Consider the following 18,875-nt stretch of genomic DNA (forward strand, 5'->3'; position numbering starts at 1 on the left):
TGTTGGGGTGTGGGGGGGAGGGGGGGCACTCTTAGAAATGTCCAAAACTCAGACGAATCCTTTTCTGATATTCGTACATATTTGAGGGGCTGATTTTGCAATATGCTCTTTGTCTTGGGCGTGGGCCTGCTGCTGGAAGAGCTCCGACGATGCTTGCAATGTTTCACTTTTGAAAATCATGCCTCCCGTACAGAAAGTTTTTAATTTTTTAAAAATAGGGGGATCTTTCTAATGGTTTAGGATGTATTTCAAGTACCATATTTTTAAAATTATAAGATTAATTTGAAAAAGTAAATAAATATAATGGAATGCAAGTAAGATTAAATAAGAAAAAGTATATAAATGTAAAAGAGGATAACAAATATTAGTATGATTAAATGAATTTTAGGTGTGTTAATAAGTGTCCAGTGAACAAAAACTCTAAAAAATATATAATCAATCACTTTAACTGATTTGAAATGAGCTCAATTTGCTAGGGTAAATATTGCATAGATTGACAGAGCTTTTTGGACCAACGAGTAGGGTTGCAAATGAATCGAGTCGAATCGAGTTTAGTTTTGACCTAATCGAGTTGAGCCTCAACTTAATTCTACCAAACTCGCTTGAGTTTGAGCTCGACCTCAAATTCGAGTCAAGTCGAGTTTGAGTTCGAAGTTAAAAAAAAATAAAAAAAAATATTTTTATTTTTAAAAATAAATAAAATAATAATTTTTCTTAATAAATAATAAAATATTAGAAACATTTATGTAATTTGATTATATATATATATAATTAAACCATCTCGTGAATTAGCGATTTGAGTATCTGTGAACTCAAATTCGAGTTCGAACTTGATTCGAATTGATAATCAAACCATCTCGTGAATTAACGATTTGAGTACCTGTGAACTCAAATTCGAGTTCGAACTTGATTTGATCAATTCGAACTGGTGTTCGATATTAACTAAATTTAAATCCAATGTTAACTCGAACTGTTTATTCGTGTGTGGTTCGACTTATATATGGTCCCACCAATGAGTAGGAATCTTTTGGTAAATGTTTTTTTTTTTTTTTTTGAGTCGGTCATGAGAAAGGGAAAATAAGTTGTCGAAGTCAAACCTTTGATCTTTACTAGTAGGTGTAGTAATGATGGAAAAGAAGATACATCTGTGTGTCGTGCCTTGTGGAGCACTAGTCTACTGTGCTCTGTGTCATCTTTGGCTTTACAAATAGAGGATTGGAAAATGAGTGCCAAAAATGATGCTGCTAAAAAAAACACACACACACACGCACGCACGCACATGTAACACGAGGACCTAAAGGAGCCTAATGTTTAGCCTTTAGAGCTTCTTCACTCGTGAATTTTGAAATCCAATTTAGACCTCGCTTGGATTGATGTTTTTTAGAATTTTTGTAAAAAAAAAAAATTATAACAATTTGATATATGTGAGATCAAAAATAATTAAAAAAATATTAAAAAAATTCTTTAGAAAACTTCAATCCAAATAGTGTTTATATTTTCTAGGATAATTTCATAAACATCCCCTGAGATTTCTAATAGTCTTACTATCCTCCCTCTGAGATTTTCAAAATATCAGAAACCTCCCTTAAAATTAATTAGCTAGTAACAAATCAACCCAATTCAAATACAAAAATAATATAAAATTGGTGTTAGGAGAGAGAAAATAATTTAATTCCATAACTACCCTCAAGTTTCGCATTAGATAGTTAATTTACTACGAACAATATATATCTATTTTAACTTTATCAAATGTGAAATGGTGTAACTATTACCGCATTCATAGAGCGTGAACAAAATATTAACTTTCTAACTCTACAACAAGTTTAGCAACTCAAAGTCTCATCTACATATTACACGTGTAATATCATACCATTACATATATTATAACACATCAATTGCATAATCTGTTATAAGAGAAACAAAACATGTAAACCATACTATAACCAATATTTCGATTTTTTTTAAAAAAAAAAACCATTTGTTGAATAATCACAAACAAGAAAAAATTTGTCATAATTAAAAGGTTTTTCAATTTAGTAGCATACGACCAACAATTTTACCTATACTTCATACAAGACCAACACCCATTTTCGATGACAATAAAAGTAACAATTAGGATAAAAAAGAGAAAAACACTATAATTGAATACCAATCATCAAATGGCGCAGATCACACAGAACATAATACAAACTCCATAATGCCATATTTTTCATTTTTTGTTTGATCCAAACTATTATTTTTCATTTGCAGGGTCACTATAAGCGTGACCATCAAGAATTACCTTAACATCTGAAATCAAATAATAAAAATTTCCAAAATTTAAGAGCAGAAAAATCTTATAGGCTAATCGTGAGATTTTCACAATCACCAAAATTTTGAAAAAAAAAAATTGAGAGCAAATTCCCTTTTTAAGTCTCCTAAATCCTTAGATATGCCTAAAGAAGCTCTATTTCTCTTATTCCACAAAAACCACCAAAGTCTGAATCATTGTTTCTACTCACGCTCATCAATTATCTATCACATAAAGGCTCTTATATTTGGTCCCTTTTTTGTACTGGCATATTAGAAAAATTTAAAAAAAAAACTTATAATTTGTCATTATTTCTGTTAAATCTAGTTAATAACAATTAAAATTATCATGTGAATATAATTGGGAAATATCTCTTAAGTTGTGTGGGTAATTAAGTCATTTCTCCATGATTGATATGGCAATTAGACCCCAATTATCTAATAGGGGAGGCTTCTCATGTTTTAGAAACCTCAGGGGAGGGTAGCGAAATTGTCAGAAACCTCAACAGAGGTTTCTGAAATTATCCCTATTCTCTAATGAAAAGACAAAAGAGTTTTTTTCCTTATAAAAAAAGTAAAAGTCCCTCTGATTCTTCTACTCCTTTAACTGGAACTAAGCGTGGGGTGATCAGCCCAATTACATCCACTCCCTTCCCGGTATCTTCCATCCAAAAAGGTCGAGAGAAAGGGTAATGGATGGATCCCAAGCGTTCCTTGCTCCACCGAGATTGATTTGACGTATGCGGGGCCTGGGGCCCGTGGCAAGGTGCAATTGCCCGTCACGTTCTTTGGTCCTAAGGCGTTGTAATTAAAAAAAAAAAAAAAAAAGGATGATCCAGTATTAAAAAAAAGGATGAGGGGAGTGGACGGCGTCAACGGTGGTAGCGCTGTCAACAGGCTCGGCCCGTCCAGTGCTCGATTCGAAGAAAGTGGGGGGGTCCAATCTATTGTAATTCTACGTTGGGTAGAATTTGAGCCAAAATTTGAGATTCGATTAAAATGTGAACCAAGATTAATCCTTTATATGCTTAACTCGATTAAAATCCGATCCATTATTTTATGTATATAGACACATACCTAATTTATATAGCGATAAATTTATTATTTTTAAATATATAATGTATAATTAGATTATTAGTAACTAGTATTAGTTTTGAAAAGAGTTAGATTCATTTGACAAATAAGAGGAGGATTGGGTTGGATGGTAAAATGAGAGGAATTATAAATAGAAGATCTTAAAGAGAAAAACCTATTAATAGTTTATTGACTAATGACCATATATTACTATTGATAGGTTTCTCCATGTGTTTCGAAAGAATTAGACACAATTATTGTTGAAAAATTTTTGATTTCTGTACTTTCAATGAACCTTTTACTGATTTATGTGTAGTTTTAATATCGTAGATTGCAAATTAACTTTACTACTTAATGGTTTTACAGTAATTATGTTAAGATAACTAACGAAAATTCAAGAATGATAACGGTCAACATCAAATTTTCATAGTCAACAACTTTGAATTCGCACTTTTGTCCTCGATATTTTTATTTTTGAATAATTATATTCTCCTAAATTTTAAATAATGATATCAAGTGTTTTAGGATGAAGTAAGATGCAAATTTGAAAAAAAATTGTGTTAAATGGGTGATAAGAATTCTAATATCTCATATTTTTAAGTGTCAAATTGGTATAATATATGTATATTATTATTATACACTACTAATAATTAATTGGTAATAAGTTCTATCATTTTTTTTAAATTTTTAGCGATAATTTAACAGCCAATTGAATTCCCTTTAAAATATATAAAAATTTAACTATTTGTACATTAAGTTTTCTTTTTTCAAAGATTTTTCTAACAAGTGCCTAATGGAAACTTGTTAAGATATCTAAATCATACATAACCTACTATATGAACGCACATACATTAACAATTATTACCTTATATTGCAAATATAAACTTTTCCTATTTAACTTTAACTTTCCAAAATATTAACACTTGAATTGCAACTTAATGAGTGCCCAATGGACACTCATTGGATAAGTCAATTTTTTTCTTTATGTTTCAATAGCTTATCAAATGAGTTTGAAATGAATTCGATTTTAAAAATTATTTGAATCGTTAAATGATTTTCAGGGTGCACCCGATATTCGAATAAATGTTTTAAAACTATTGTAATGGAAGTTTGGATTTTAATTGGTACGAAAGACAACAAGAAAGAAAGCAATATATAAGAATTAGTTTTTCCAAAAATTCCTACAAGCACTTCACATTGATATTTATCTTCACTAGTTATAATCACTATAGCTAACTACAAAAATTTGAAACCAATGTTCATAGCATATATAAGAATTTAGGTAGTAGTAACAAATAAACTTGATACCAATCATCCAAAGGAGAACAGCGTATGGGATATTAGTGGTATGAATAAATGAAATAAAAAAATATAAAAGAATAAAAATAGATTTAGTTATAATTCCTACTGCCCATTTAATACAAATTCATTATAGTTTGCATCTCATTTCATTTTAAAATCCTTAATATCACTATTTAAAATTTAGGAGAGTATAATGATTCAAAATCAAAATATTGAGGACCGAAAGTCTAATTCAAAGTTGTTGACTAACGGTAATTTGACGTTAATGGACCTTAGGGACCAAATTTATTTTAGATGAAATATTAAAGACCAGTCCAACACGTGACATGCCAAATATTGGAGATTAAAACTGCAAGTCTACCGGCCTTAAAACGCCTTTACTGGTTCAACCTTTGAGAAATAAGCCCATGTAAGCCCAACGGCCTTGTAGCATTGCATTTTGGATTTATTCACTCCTCAAGAATCCTTTATTAAAACAGTCCCCCTTATCTAAAAAGATAAAAACACTACTATTCATTCTTTCTTTTAATTGAGAAAGGATCTAAATTGTACAAGAAGAAAGTCAAATGAAAGGAATTGAGAATTGAATTAAAAATTTTATGATTATTAATGTCTCAGCTCTCTTTTTTTTTCTTTTTTTGGTACACTACAGGGAGTGGAAGCCTAAAGAGGCTGCGTAAGGGGTTAGTTAGCGAGCAAAAATTAAACCAAAAAACATACACTTTGCAGATATTTAAGTTAAGCTCCTAAAGTTCAAATATTTAATATTTATCATCCAATCATACTCCATATGAAAAATATACAATAATTTGATTCATTATAACACCTAAATATCCATTTGCATGCATTACTTTTCAAACTAGATAAACAAGCCATTCTCCAAAGCTTGTAAGTTAAAATTCCTTCCAAAATGTCATCACATAATGAATGTAAATTTATAAACATCATAATTAAATGGGAAATTTGCCAAATTGGTCCCTAGCATTTGCCAAAAAAACTTTTTTAGTCCCTATCATTTAAAATCAGCCTGAATTGTCTCTAAGATTTATATTATGATCCATTTTTGTCCTAATGCTCGTATTTGCTCATTTCTCCGACTGAAAATAGCACGTCTCTCTCACTTTGGCATATTTTCAAGGGTAAAATCGAAAAATACACTTCATTTTCAGTTGAGTAAAGCCATATTTCCTTCATATTTTCGCATTTGTGTCCTAATTGTCTCATTGAAAGAACGAAATTGAAGAGAAAAAACGTAGCTGCAACTGGATGGAGTGTGTAATGGAGGAAGAGAATAGCAAGAAAATGTGAAAAAGATGCTATTTTCAGTCCAAGAAATGAGTAAATACGAGTATTAGGACTAAAATGGATCAAAATTTAAATGTTAGGAACAATTCTGACTGATTTTAAATGTTAAGGACTAACAAAGTTTTTTTGACATATGTTAGGGACCAATTTGACAAATTTCCCTAATTAAATCACATTTTAAATAATGAATGTTCACGTACTATTTCTTCTCTACAGGGTAAATCCAATGACGCAATAATGAGATCTTAGAATAGGATCACAACTTAAAAGGCAATGGCGCAATAATGAGATCTCAGAACAGGATCACAACTTGAAAGCATCATATATGCAGTTTTAAAGCAATGACGCAATAATGAGATGTTAGAATAGGATCACAACTTAAAAGCATCATATACACACACACACACACACACATATATATATATATATATATATATATATATATATTTGACTAAACCAAAAGGATATTCTGACACTTTTTTGGAATTTTTTTCAATGCAGATGGGGTTTAAATCCTCGACCTATAATTTATTTAAAGAGGAATTTAGTTTTTTTTTTTTTTTTTTTTTGTAGTCACTAAGCCAGCTCAACTACCTAGCCTCGGTCTGGAGAACGAAACAATAGGCTTTCTTAATTCTGAACTGGTAAAATACATTGCCAATTGCCTTATTTCATGTCCTTTCCAACAAGTACATAACGAATTACATTAGCTTGATTGCGTCTACATTTATTATTTTAATTTTTCAATTATCTCAAACAATTAGAACAAAAAATTGATGAGGCCCTCCATCCGTTTTTACCCACAATTTGTCATAAAATTGTCTTCATTTCCTCAACAAGGTACTTAAAAATCCAACTGGTGGCCACCACCTAACTTGGTGGGGGTGGGAGGCCCACCAAAATGCCACATTTAAGTGGTTTGCTTCAAAAAAAAAAAAAAAATCCAGACAGATGTGTCCAGACAGATGTGTTGTGCACCCGTTTGATCTGGTGGTAGTTCAATCCTCTTCGGGTTATTCCTGACCCTCTTTAGGTCCGCCCTCTCCTCCTTAATGCAGAATAAATTAGATTATACAACTGTTGTCATTTCCGAAAAAAAAGTACTTAAAAATCCTTACTAATAACACACAAAACAATGAAGTAACCAAAAAAAAAAAAAAATTCTCACTACACACCTATCAACCGCCTCACAATTTTTAGTGGGCGCGGGTTTTTCATTTTCTTTTTCGCCTTCCATTTTTTTATTGGGGTTTTTGTTTTGTTGGTTGGGGGGTGGGGGGGGGGGGGGGGGGTTCTGCCTGTTTTCCACTAATTTTGTAGCAACTCACATTAGGGTCCAACAATCATTCCAAACTGGATGATCTGCTCCATCTTCTTCTCAAGTAATCTTCCACAGAAAGAGGGCTGCTCTGATCCTGACTGCTGAATGATGTCGAGTTGTCACATACATCAAGCAATGCAAGACTTAAATGAGACTCTGCACTTGATTCCGGGTACACTTCATCATCATCGTAGTCCCCCTGATTTTCTGGATTAGCCCCAAGTTCTGTGCTTATTTCTTCACCCAAGTGCTCCTCCCCAGTTAAGATCTTCAATATCTGCAATGCGGGAAAGAAAAGGCTCAAGAAAAGTGCATGTACAATCACAAACGACTTCAAGAACGTTCTGTCCAAAATACCTGGCTCATTTTAGGACGAACTCTGGCTGCCTGTGTAAGACACAATTTTGCAGCAAGAGCCATCCTGTGCATTTCAGACTCATCAAAATTGTCATCAAGATTTTGATCCAATATGCCTTTCACATCGCCACTCTCTAACTTTGGCTTGGCCTGGACGTGTCATTGTCGACAGCAAGACAGGCAACAATTTAAGTTTAACAAACAACGTAAAAAAGGAAGTCAAAAGTTTAAACATCTTGTATGAAAAGGCTCTTAAATTTACCCAAATGACTAGACTTTCTCGGCCCTTGGAGGTGTCAAAACCAATTGGCTTTCTTCCAGATAACAATTCCAGCAGAACCACGCCGAAAGAGTAGACATCAACTTTCTCGCTCACTTTGCCATACATAAAATACTCGGGTGCAAGATAGCCAAAGGTTCCCACCACATCACAATCAGTAATGAAAGATGCCTTGGTAGGTCCCCATATCGCTAGCCCGAAATCGGATAGCTACAATACCATGATCGATGTTAAAGATGATGCGCATGCTGGATTGCTATCAGTTAATTGAAGTTTCAACTGTCATAGTGTAACTAACTACCGTATGACAACAGTATTTATGTCTGATGCATCACCTGTGGTTCAAATTCATCAGCTAGAAGAATGTTGGAAGACTTGACATCTCTGTGAATGACCGGCCGGGCGCACCGGCTGTGTAGATAATTTAGTGCTTCAGCAACCCCAATAGCAACCTTGAATCTCACTTCCCAGGGCAAGACGAATCTTTCCTTCCCAGTGCCTGGCAAGGTTTGGCATTCAGCAGCTTAGTATCAGGGTTACATGTTGAGAAATTAATGACCAAAAAGAGAAGTACAAACTTTTGATAGGGCTATATGTGTAGTGAAGAGCATCACCGTGTATGTTCTCTTCCAGATTTCCTTTGGGGACAAAATCATAGACAGAAATCAAATCATTATCTGATATACAGATTCCAAGCAGCGGAGTGATGCTTCTGTGCTTCAATGTGGTCATTATATCAACTTCCAGGGAAAATTCCTTCCATGCTTCTTTTGATGACTTCAAAATCTTTACTGCCACGGGTTTGCCATCAGGAAGGATCCCCTTGTAGACGCAATTGCACCCTCCTTTGCCAATTAGATTATCTGCAGCAACTTTGTTGTTAGAAAAAGATGTGCTCAATTTTGAAGGTAATTACAAGACACAAAAAAAAAAAAAAAAAAAAAATTGGGACCAACAGCTAAAATCAATAACCTGAACAGAATTGAGATGTTGCGGATTTTAGAGTCTCGTGGCTGAACAGTTTGCAGCCAGGCGATTTTGTGCTCAGTAGATGCTCCAAATCGCTTGGCGGCTGAGCTGAGACGGAAACATTATCTGTTCTTCCCAAAGCATTCTGGGGAATTTCCAGCAGGGATCGGTTTGGTAAACTCATTACCCACTGAACCACGGTCATCTTTCTTGCTTCCACAGATGGCTGAGTAATTGCGCTAGCTGTTTGGAGTAGAGGCCAGCCAGGTCTCTGCTGTGTGAAATCCTCTACTGGAAGAGATATCGAACTCAGGGAACTTCTCTTGCGTCTTTGTGTAGGGCTGATTACAGATTCATCTCTTGGGTATCTATCAGCTTCTGTGCATCCGCATTCAGAGCTCTGACACACTTCATGACTGAGCCTTCCCAAATCTGATATCTCCGAGTCACCGAATTCTGAAGGGCACTCTGTGCAAGTGGGATTTCCATTCAGATATAAACTAGGCTTCGGGTCTCCTTGGGAACCTATATTTATTATGCGAAAAGCAAATTATCAATCTCGTCAGAGTACTTCCAGAATGAGCCATACATGCATGTACCTGGCTGCTGCTGCTGATCATTAGAACACCTCCGGTACACAACCTTCCCATTATGAATAGCCATGACTTCAGTCGTCAAAGGCAGCCTCTTTGCACAATGTTTAGCGATTGAAACTCTGCCTCTGCATCCAACGAAAAGAATAAATCATAAAAAAGAAAAAAAAAAGAAAAAAGAAGAAGATAGAAGCCAATCAATCGATGTCAACTGATAAAGTTTTCTCATTTTTGAGCTTCCTGTTCTTATGCTATACTCACCCTAGAAGACTGTTCTTGTTTATCCCAACAATTACAGCGACTGCTGCACGATTCTTTGCCTCCCTCACCAGAAGCTTTCTGATTGAACTTCCTTTTACTACCTCAACAGCAAGTCCAACCTGAAAATTGAAATCCTCAGCTCAGTCAACCGGTCTGAATGAGCAAATCAAACCCATGCAACTAGTATTATAGTATACTGGTATAGTTTCGACTCATTTTAGGTTCAAGAAAGAAAAACGAACAAACAAAACCAGAACCTGTTTTTGGTGGCATAGGTCTTTATACTCATCTAGATAGTCATCCATCAAAGCCTGAGCTTTTGAAGTGGAATCTGAAAAAAAGAGGATCAATATCACCACGTCAATGTCAAGCCTCGACTCCTATGCATGCCCAGATTAATGAGATTGAGAATATCGATCCCAACCTAATTATACACTTCTACCTGAATTTCGACATACGTGAAGAGCAACAACGCAATCTCCAGGATCAGCGACTTTCACCACAGCCCAGTCCAGCAACTCCCTTGTGTGCCCATCAAATCCTATGCCAACCACCACACTCCTTTTCTCCCTACCCATGTCTTCCTCCCCTATACCCATTTCTGCTCTTCCTTGATTCATTGCCAATCCATTCACCGTTCAAGAGCATCTATTACTATTAGGCTGAACCTGCCACTCCTCCAGAAGAGAAGGAAGGCGCTTTTGCTTCCCTCTAGAAATTTGAAAGCTGCAGGCCAGAAACAAGACAAATTAATTCTTCCAAGTGAATTATTACTCCCATGAAGCTGGAACTCATTTACTTCAGATGATATTTGCAGCTAGAAAATCCAGAGGTCTTGAAAGAATTAGAAAGCAGATCACCACAAGAGTTGGATTTATTAAAAAGGCTAAGGTACCATAGGGGACGTCATATCTACAGATACACGTTGAATTTGCTAAAACTAAACAGGACCCGACAACATGAACCTACCTAATGTTTGAATCCATATTGCCTTCTTCCAATCCCATCAAGCATTAATCAAAATGAAAGTGCCCCCAGAGATCATTAGAAAACCTACTTCAACTAACTAATGTTTTAAAGGTGTTAAAGGCGTGGGTGCCATGGTGACAAGGAAGCTTACTTCAGCTAATCTATTTCTATTTTTTAAAAGTGGTTCAATTATTTTCCATTAAAAAAAAAAAAAAAAAGGATTCGTGGGATCAGCAGAGAAGGTGACGAAAAGGAAATGCCAATTAAGAAAAAAGGTGATGGAAAACCGTCGGCAAGAAATTGGATTCATGGTTTGAGGGGGAAAAGATTTTCATTTTCCCTTTTTTTAAAAAAAAAAAAATCTGAAAATCTGCTTTTGGTGTTTTGTTCTTTTATTAGGCTGTTAACGAAACAGGCAATAATTCGCGGGGGAAACCCTGGTAACCGGATATTTTAACGACCGACAAAATGGCCTGAGAACCCTCCACCGGCTTTTGCGGGTGAACGGTTGCCACGAACGGCACAATTACTGTTAAACAAATTCGTAAAGGATCTTCCGATAATTCAAGTTCAATTCTTGTACCATTTTCTATCCCAACATCTATCTATTAAATCGTCATATATTCTTTATAAACATCTCGTCCTAATTCTTTTTCTTGCCCTTCCTTTTAAGTTTTAACGCTATTGTTGATAGGGTAAAACACAAAAGATATCAGATTGAAAAAAATAAATAAAATTTAACTAAAAAATGGGTTTTTAATGAATTTTCTTTTTTATTTAGCTATTATACATTGTTATTTAGTCTATTATCTTCTGTAGTCTACCCTGTGACTAATTGTTGAAACTTAGAGGAACAAGAAAAAGAATGAAAATGAAGTATTCATAAAGGATATATGACAATGTAATAATGGACAATCATTCTTCGCCGGAAAATTGTTGCGTCGTTTTCCGTGATTACATTTTCCTATTACATTTTTCCCTCACATACATCAAATCGCTACAGTAAGTAATTTTTCTACAAAAAAAAAATCATAGAAAATGCAATCCAAATAAGGCACTTAGTTTTGGGAATAGGAAATGGTATAATTAACTGGGACGGAAGATTCTTTGTCACTAAAACTTTTTTCGAACGGATCGGACTTGTCAGCCGGCTGCTAGAGCCAATGGTTCCGATTAACAATTCTAACCAAACCACACATAATTTAGTAGTATTACTTAGGATTATTGACTATTTGGCAATACCTAACTCATAATAATAATCAGAAGAAAAATGGGTGGTTGGTTGAATTCCATTAGACTCTCCGTTAATTACAAGTGTAACTCGATACTTTAAACGAAATTTGTCAAACATAAGATTTATTAAAACTCCAAAAAGCTTCTTATTTAGCCACGAAAGCTGTCACAATTAGAGTAATCACTTTTATTGCTTAAAGAGACATCATTGATTATCATGTGAAATAAAGTTGAGAGTATCTCATACATTAGTAATTGCGACTACTTAAAAGTTGTGTTTGTTGGTTTTCTTTTGAAGCAAATACATGAAATAAACATCCTATGTTCATAAGATCTAACTTAATTAATTAATAGAGACAGTAATCAGGTGATTGTGTGGTCTCTAATTCAATTCTTTTCTTCCACTTTTAAGGCTTAGAGTCTCTCCTTGAAACATAATAAATAAATGAATAAATATATATCACAATATTTTTAGATAGGCGAGGGTTAATCAAAACGACAGAAACATTTAGAGGTATTGGTGCACATAGAAATTAGAGGGCCAAGGTTATAGGCTTGATTTTAGTTGATTATTTTAAGTGATTATAGATTCTAATTTTAGATAATATGTTTTTGCGATCTTATCTATTAATTATAACCAAAAAAGGTAAAATCTATATAATCACCTTCTATAGTTAATCACCTTCTATAGTCAGATTTTTACAAAATTTAAAACAAACGAGAACAAGGCCTAGTGTTGACCAAAGCTAAATTCTGGCTGAATAGCCTTCAAAAAATAAAAATAAAATTACGGTCGAGCAATTACGTGATACTCAATAAATAAATCTATCACAGTATAGATATACAGAAAACTTAAATTAGAACTTAGCTTAAGATAGCTTTCATCTCTACAAATTTTATATTCACTACACTACGTCTATCTGGATTTAGAGGTCTCGGATTCAAATTCCTCTACCTCTCTCCACTTCTTAAATTTCATCTCTCCCGTGCTTGGAAAAAAAAAAAAAACAAGTGCTCACCAATAAATTCTTAGAGTATTAATTTATGTTGTGGTTGGGGGATAATGAACCAGGAGTTGAAAATGGGCGTGGACGGGGGTTGTTGAGGGTAAAGCTGTAAAGTGCTCAACCCTTGATCTCCCAAGTTTAATTTAGTTATTTATTTATTTGTTCAAGGTCTTCGAGGAATTTCAGCAAAAAAAAAAATTGTTTATGCGCGCTTACCAATTTCATGCGGTCCATGCACGAAATTGACTAGTCCGAGACGTGCTGCCCCTTCAAAGACTCAACCCATAGGTTAGCAGTCAAATTTAGAAAAATTGATTAGTCTGTGTTACATAAAATTGTAGATGGAGAAGACAAGACAAGACAAGACAAGAAGGCTAATTCTCTCCGATGATTCTTCTTCTTCTTCTTTTTCTCACCATCTTTCTCACCAAGTTCACAATCTGGAAAATTTTGTATGACAAGAATTAATTCATATACGCCAAAGGAAAAAAAGAAAATATCATTCCATTACGAATGTAGTTTGGAAGGTCAGTAGGCCCAGTACGCTATATATGCATTCTTTGTTAACGGACAAAATGAACAAGTCTTTTGGTTGGTTTTGGGGGAGGTGAAGATGCATTCGACTATATTTATATCTATTATTATATATGATGAGTTAATCTTATATACACTGTCAATGTATAAACTATCACGATTGGATACAGACACATATGCAAAATTTGGATTTCAAATGCAAATTCAAATTATGTGTCATACCATATATATATATATATTATATGAGTTAATCTTATGTATATTATCAATGTATAAGTTATCACGGTTAGATACAGACACATATACAAAATTTAAATTTCAAATGCAAATTCAGATTATGTGTCATACCATCTATTTATATATCTAATATATATGATGAATTAATCTTATATATACTGACAATGTATAAACTATCACGGTTAGATACAGATACACATGTGCAATATTTGGATTTCAAATACAAATTCAAATTATGTGCCATACCATCTATTTATATCTATTATATATGATGAGTTAATCTTATATATATACTGTCAATGTATAAATTATGACGGTTGGATACATACATATGTGTAATATTTGGATTTCAAATGCAAATTCAGATTATGTGTCATACCATCTATTTATATATCTAATATATATGATGAATTAATCTTATATATACTGTCAATGTATAAACTATCACGGTTAGATACAGATACACATGTGCAATATTTGGATTTCAAATACAAATTCAAATTATGTGCCATACCATCTATTTATATCTATTATATATGATGAGTTAATCTTATATATATACTGTCAATGTATAAATTATGACGGTTGGATACATACATATGTGTAATATTTGGATTTCAAATGCAAATTCAGATTATGTGTCATACCATCTATTTATATATCTAATATATATGATGAATTAATCTTATATATACTGTCAATGTATAAACTATCACGGTTAGATACAGATACACATGTGCAATATTTGGATTTCAAATACAAATTCAAATTATGTGCCATACCATCTATTTATATCTATTATATATGATGAGTTAATCTTATATATATACTGTCAATGTATAAATTATGACGGTTGGATACATACATATGTGTAATATTTGGATTTCAAATGCAAATTCAGATTATGTGTCATACCATCTATTTATATATCTAATATATATGATGAATTAATCTTATATATACTGTCAATGTATAAACTATCACGGTTAGATACAGATACACATGTGCAATATTTGGATTTCAAATACAAATTCAAATTATGTGCCATACCATCTATTTATATCTATTATATATGATGAGTTAATCTTATATATATACTGTCAATGTATAAATTATGACGGTTGGATACATACATATGTGTAATATTTGGATTTCAAATGCAAATTCAGATTATGTGTCATACCATCTATTTATATATCTAATATATATGATGAATTAATCTTATATATACTGTCAATGTATAAACTATCACGGTTAGATACAGATACACATGTGCAATATTTGGATTTCAAATACAAATTCAAATTATGTGCCATACCATCTATTTATATCTATTATATATGATGAGTTAATCTTATATATACTGTTAATGTATAAATTATCACAGTTGGATACAGATACACATGCAAAATTTGAATTTCAAATGCAAATTCAGATTATGTATCGTATATCTAGTGATAAAAGTGTATACATCGTCATCATATATATAGAAGATTAATCATATATATATATATACACACACACAAACACACACTATTTGTCAACTGTGAAATACGCAATGTGATCTTTTTGCGGCAGGAGGGAATTCAACGGTCACATACAGCTAGCGTACGATGAAGGGAAACAGAAAACGGAGTCGGCGAAATTTGTTTCGTCAAACTTAATTTGTTGGTAATCCCATCCTAAACATGATGACGTGATTTGTTTAGAGTTGAATTGTGTTTAGCTGATAAGGACAAATTATTTCTGAGAGGGAAAAGATAATCAAATAGCTCGAACTTTTTTGACGTACGAACGGCTGCTGCTTTTGGCACTTCCTTGGGTGGACGTCTTTTTCCAACACAGAAAGCCGCCCATGACTGAAGCTGAAAAGCATTATTGACCGACAGTACTGGTAACACGTGGTCCAGCGGCATTCTTGTCAATTTCTCCACGTACGGACACGAGTTATGTATACAAATGCGGTATGGGTATGGAATGAATTGAATTGTAACCACTGGGCCATCAGCGAGGGATTTAAGTTCCTCTTTGGACTCAAATCTCACCGGCAGCGAAAAAAATCTAAGAATTATGTCATAGCACTCTCTTAATCTAGTTGGATCTGTATACTCACTAGCCCCTACAACAGTCTCCTTAGGCTTCCTCTCCCCCTAGATTATGATAGAGTAGGTTATACAAATATATCGTTGCTGACAAAAAAAAAAAAAAAATGGAATGAATTGAATTGAATGGAATTGAATGATGATCCTCCTCTCCTCCTTCCTGAGCTAAAGTAGTACCAATTCGAAGGAAAAAATTCCTTGCAAAGAAAGGACAAAAATCCTTATGACCTTTTGCTTAACATTTTGTACCCTACGCATCATTTCCATCCAAGCGTAACTGTATTCTTATCGTTCTTTTTTTCTCTCGGGTGAAATGCTTGTAATTTTAAAAATTTCACATTATAGAATGACCTCTTTCACTTTCAGCGGGCAGTTCGAATGATACCTCCCCTAGATTTTTACCTTGAGAACATCAGGTCAACCCCCACTGACTATCGTGTGGTGCATCCTTGGAGCAGACTCTGCTTTATCACAGTGGGACTAGTTTGACGTAAATCGGAATATCCCTTGTATTAAGAAAAAAAGAATGACCTCTTTCATTAGTTAAAGAGAATTGCTTTCAAAAAAAAAAAAAAAAATTTGTTTTTGGCCAGTAACATTAGGACCTGTCTAGTCATGATTATTGATTGGATAGGGTTAGGGTTGTGGTGTGGAGCGGTTTAATTTTGCATCCATGAGTGGTTTAATTTTACGTCCGTGAGGGTTTACTAGCCTACTTGTTTCAACTGAGAAAAGGGAAAATAGAATGGATTGAATCATGCATGTGTATGTATGTGTATATATATATATACACACACAGTGCCGAAGTCATGTAACTGAGTGCAATTGCACCTTTCAATTTTGAGAAAATATTTGAGAAAGTTTTAACCTAAAAAAATTCTACTCTTTCCTATCATTCATTGCCCCACTAGATAATTGAAAATTCATAATCATTACTCTTTACAAGAGTGTCATACTTACCCAAAGTTGAACATGGATGTCAGTTCAAAAGTAATTTTCACTACAAATTTCAAGCACAATTTAGATTTGAAAACATATTTAACATAAAAAAGTGAATTTTTAAGATAGATGTGTTTCTTATTAGTTTTAAACCTTACTATTATTACAATTTTTGTGCTATTGGAACTTGACTCCCCTAACTCTAGAATCCTGACTCCACTACTAGCAGGGTCACAAATTAACTTAAGTGATCAAGTTGCCCATCCATCCATCCACCACTAAATAACCTTTCATCATTAAGAAAATAGGAAAAAAAGTACTTAATGCATGTCACCCATCTTCCAAAAGTTTTCTTACTAGTATTTTGACCCATGCTATGCACATGTTTATATTTCAATTCAAAATAATAATATATACTTATATATTGTAGTACATGATATAGTATATGAAAAAGATTAAAAATTTCAAAGAAGCGTATCCGTAACATGCTCAAAAATTTTTTTTTCGTGAGCACAAAATGGACTTTCTTAATTTAACATCTTAAATAAATTGAAACCATAATTTGTTTGCCTATTGTTTGTCGATATACGATAAGAATTTGAATAAAATAATTTAATTTATAATGATTTACATGATAGAGCAATTGTAAACCTATTTATCAATAGTCGACGAAAGATATCATGTTGTATCCATCTATTAAAAATTATAATATAAAAACATAAATTATAACTAATTCATTTTTCTCAATTTTAGAAAAAAATTTCTCCCATCTTGTGCCCCTAAAATTGTGGAGTGCTTATAGAATGGTGTTTTTTATATACTTTAACATAGATTACAAAAAAATCTGTGTAAGATACAAAATAGAGTTTTAAGAATTATTAGAAACTATTACCCTTTTCATCCTTTTTTCTTGCCAACTAGCCATCCACTGTCTCCTATGACTTTCACATGTTCTATCATGGTGCTATCCTTCCTATCGCTTGTTGTCATCTCTGTCATATTCCCATAATTTCCTTCTTTGTTCCCTCCTCTCTTTTCGTACAATCTTGATGTTCACTTTCTTTTTTTTTGACTTTTTTCGTCTCTTTTTAATTCCTTATCATTCTCTTCCCCATTGCCTCTAACTTCCTATTCTTGCCACTTAATTTCTTGTTCTTTTCCCCTCATCATTCTCCCAAACCTTTGGATAGCTTCCAACCTCTATCCCGCACGGCCAACCTCCTTCATTTCTTCTCTCTTTTTCTTCTACCGTTCCAATTAGAATAAAGTAATATCACAATTTTTCATTTGAGATATATTATGTTATCAAAAATCTATAGTTTTCTCTTATATACTTATAAGAATTACATACAAACATTTGTATATAACATGCTATGTGTGTTGAAATTTTTTTTTGTAGTAATTGTGATCCACATTTCTCACAACTATTGGTCTAAGAGTACTGATTTTTCCATTTTTATTCAAAATATAACTTAACATATTGTCAATGTTACACTATTATAAAGTGAACTCAGTAAATAAAATATAAAAATGAATATTCAATGCAAATTTATAAAAATACCAAATTTAGTTATTTTTCGTATAATTTTGAATTGAATAATTTCAAAATTTCAAAGGAGAATTTGAATCCATATTCAACTCCCAAATTGAAGGGTTAAAATTTGAAGCAAAAGAAAAAATTTAGTAACTTGCAATTTGGTTTTACACTTAAAGTATACTTATATTTGTACTTTCAAAATAAAATTGAAAAGATAAAATTTGAAGAAAAAAAAAATCATAACCTGCAATTTTGGTTTAATGTTTTTACAATATAGTATTGGTATTTGAAAATGCAAACAAAAAACTGATAATATCTTATAATACCCCGATTACTACAAAAAAAACTATATAAAAATGACATAGCAGTTACATATTTATATATGAAGAAAATGATAAGAATACATAAAATAATCAATAATACCTATGGCTATTCGTAGCGTTTGTGTTTTGTACTCTTATTCCAATTTTATTAGGGTCAAAGTTAGATAAGATATATACAAATTAAGTAGATGCAGTTTAGGGACAAATGCCCATGTTTTTTCCTTAAATTGTATTGTTATTTTT

The 18,875-nt window shown here is 32.9% G+C and overlaps 1 protein-coding gene across 4 annotated transcripts; it reads right to left on the bottom strand.

The window, feature by feature from the left end:
* Window positions 1-6,977: 6,977 nt before the first annotated feature.
* Window positions 6,978-11,080, bottom strand: LOC113708582 (protein kinase STUNTED-like). 4 transcript variants are annotated; one of them, XM_072064818.1, is made up of 12 exons: window positions 10,721-10,859; window positions 10,194-10,477; window positions 10,009-10,082; window positions 9,752-9,870; window positions 9,497-9,618; window positions 8,901-9,422; window positions 8,507-8,791; window positions 8,264-8,427; window positions 7,911-8,138; window positions 7,649-7,798; window positions 7,299-7,568; window positions 6,978-7,018 (listed from the first exon to the last, which is right to left on the bottom strand). In XM_072064818.1, exons 2-11 carry the CDS (start codon window positions 10,369-10,371, stop codon window positions 7,314-7,316), a joined length of 2,097 nt encoding a protein of 698 aa, XP_071920919.1. In that variant the 5' UTR covers window positions 10,372-10,477; window positions 10,721-10,859; the 3' UTR covers window positions 6,978-7,018; window positions 7,299-7,313. The 4 variants fall into 4 exon arrangements, with proteins under 4 accessions (XP_071920919.1, XP_027086874.2, XP_071920917.1 ...); XM_027231073.2 differs by lacking the exon at window positions 6,978-7,018 and having other exon boundaries at window positions 7,035-7,568; window positions 8,543-8,791; window positions 10,721-11,080; XM_072064816.1 differs by lacking the exon at window positions 6,978-7,018 and having other exon boundaries at window positions 7,035-7,568.
* Window positions 11,081-18,875: the final 7,795 nt, after the last annotated feature.

This window comes from Coffea arabica, chromosome 9c (genome assembly GCF_036785885.1).
Source record: "Coffea arabica cultivar ET-39 chromosome 9c, Coffea Arabica ET-39 HiFi, whole genome shotgun sequence".
Taxonomy (NCBI): domain Eukaryota; kingdom Viridiplantae; phylum Streptophyta; class Magnoliopsida; order Gentianales; family Rubiaceae; genus Coffea; species Coffea arabica.

What these genes read in the sequence shown, in the direction of transcription:
- LOC113708582 (XM_072064818.1), bottom strand. Translation starts at nt 10,371, where the DNA reads ATGAATCAAGGAAGAGCAGAAATGGGTATAGGGGAGGAAGACATGGGT. An exon ending in TGATCAGCAGCAGCAGCCAG is followed by an intron (nt 9,423 to 9,496) that starts GTACATGCATGT and finishes TAATAAATATAG; the next exon opens with GTTCCCAAGGAGACCCGAAG. An exon ending in GAGAAAGTCTAGTCATTTGG is followed by an intron (nt 7,799 to 7,910) that starts GTAAATTTAAGA and finishes TGACACGTCCAG; the next exon opens with GCCAAGCCAAAGTTAGAGAG.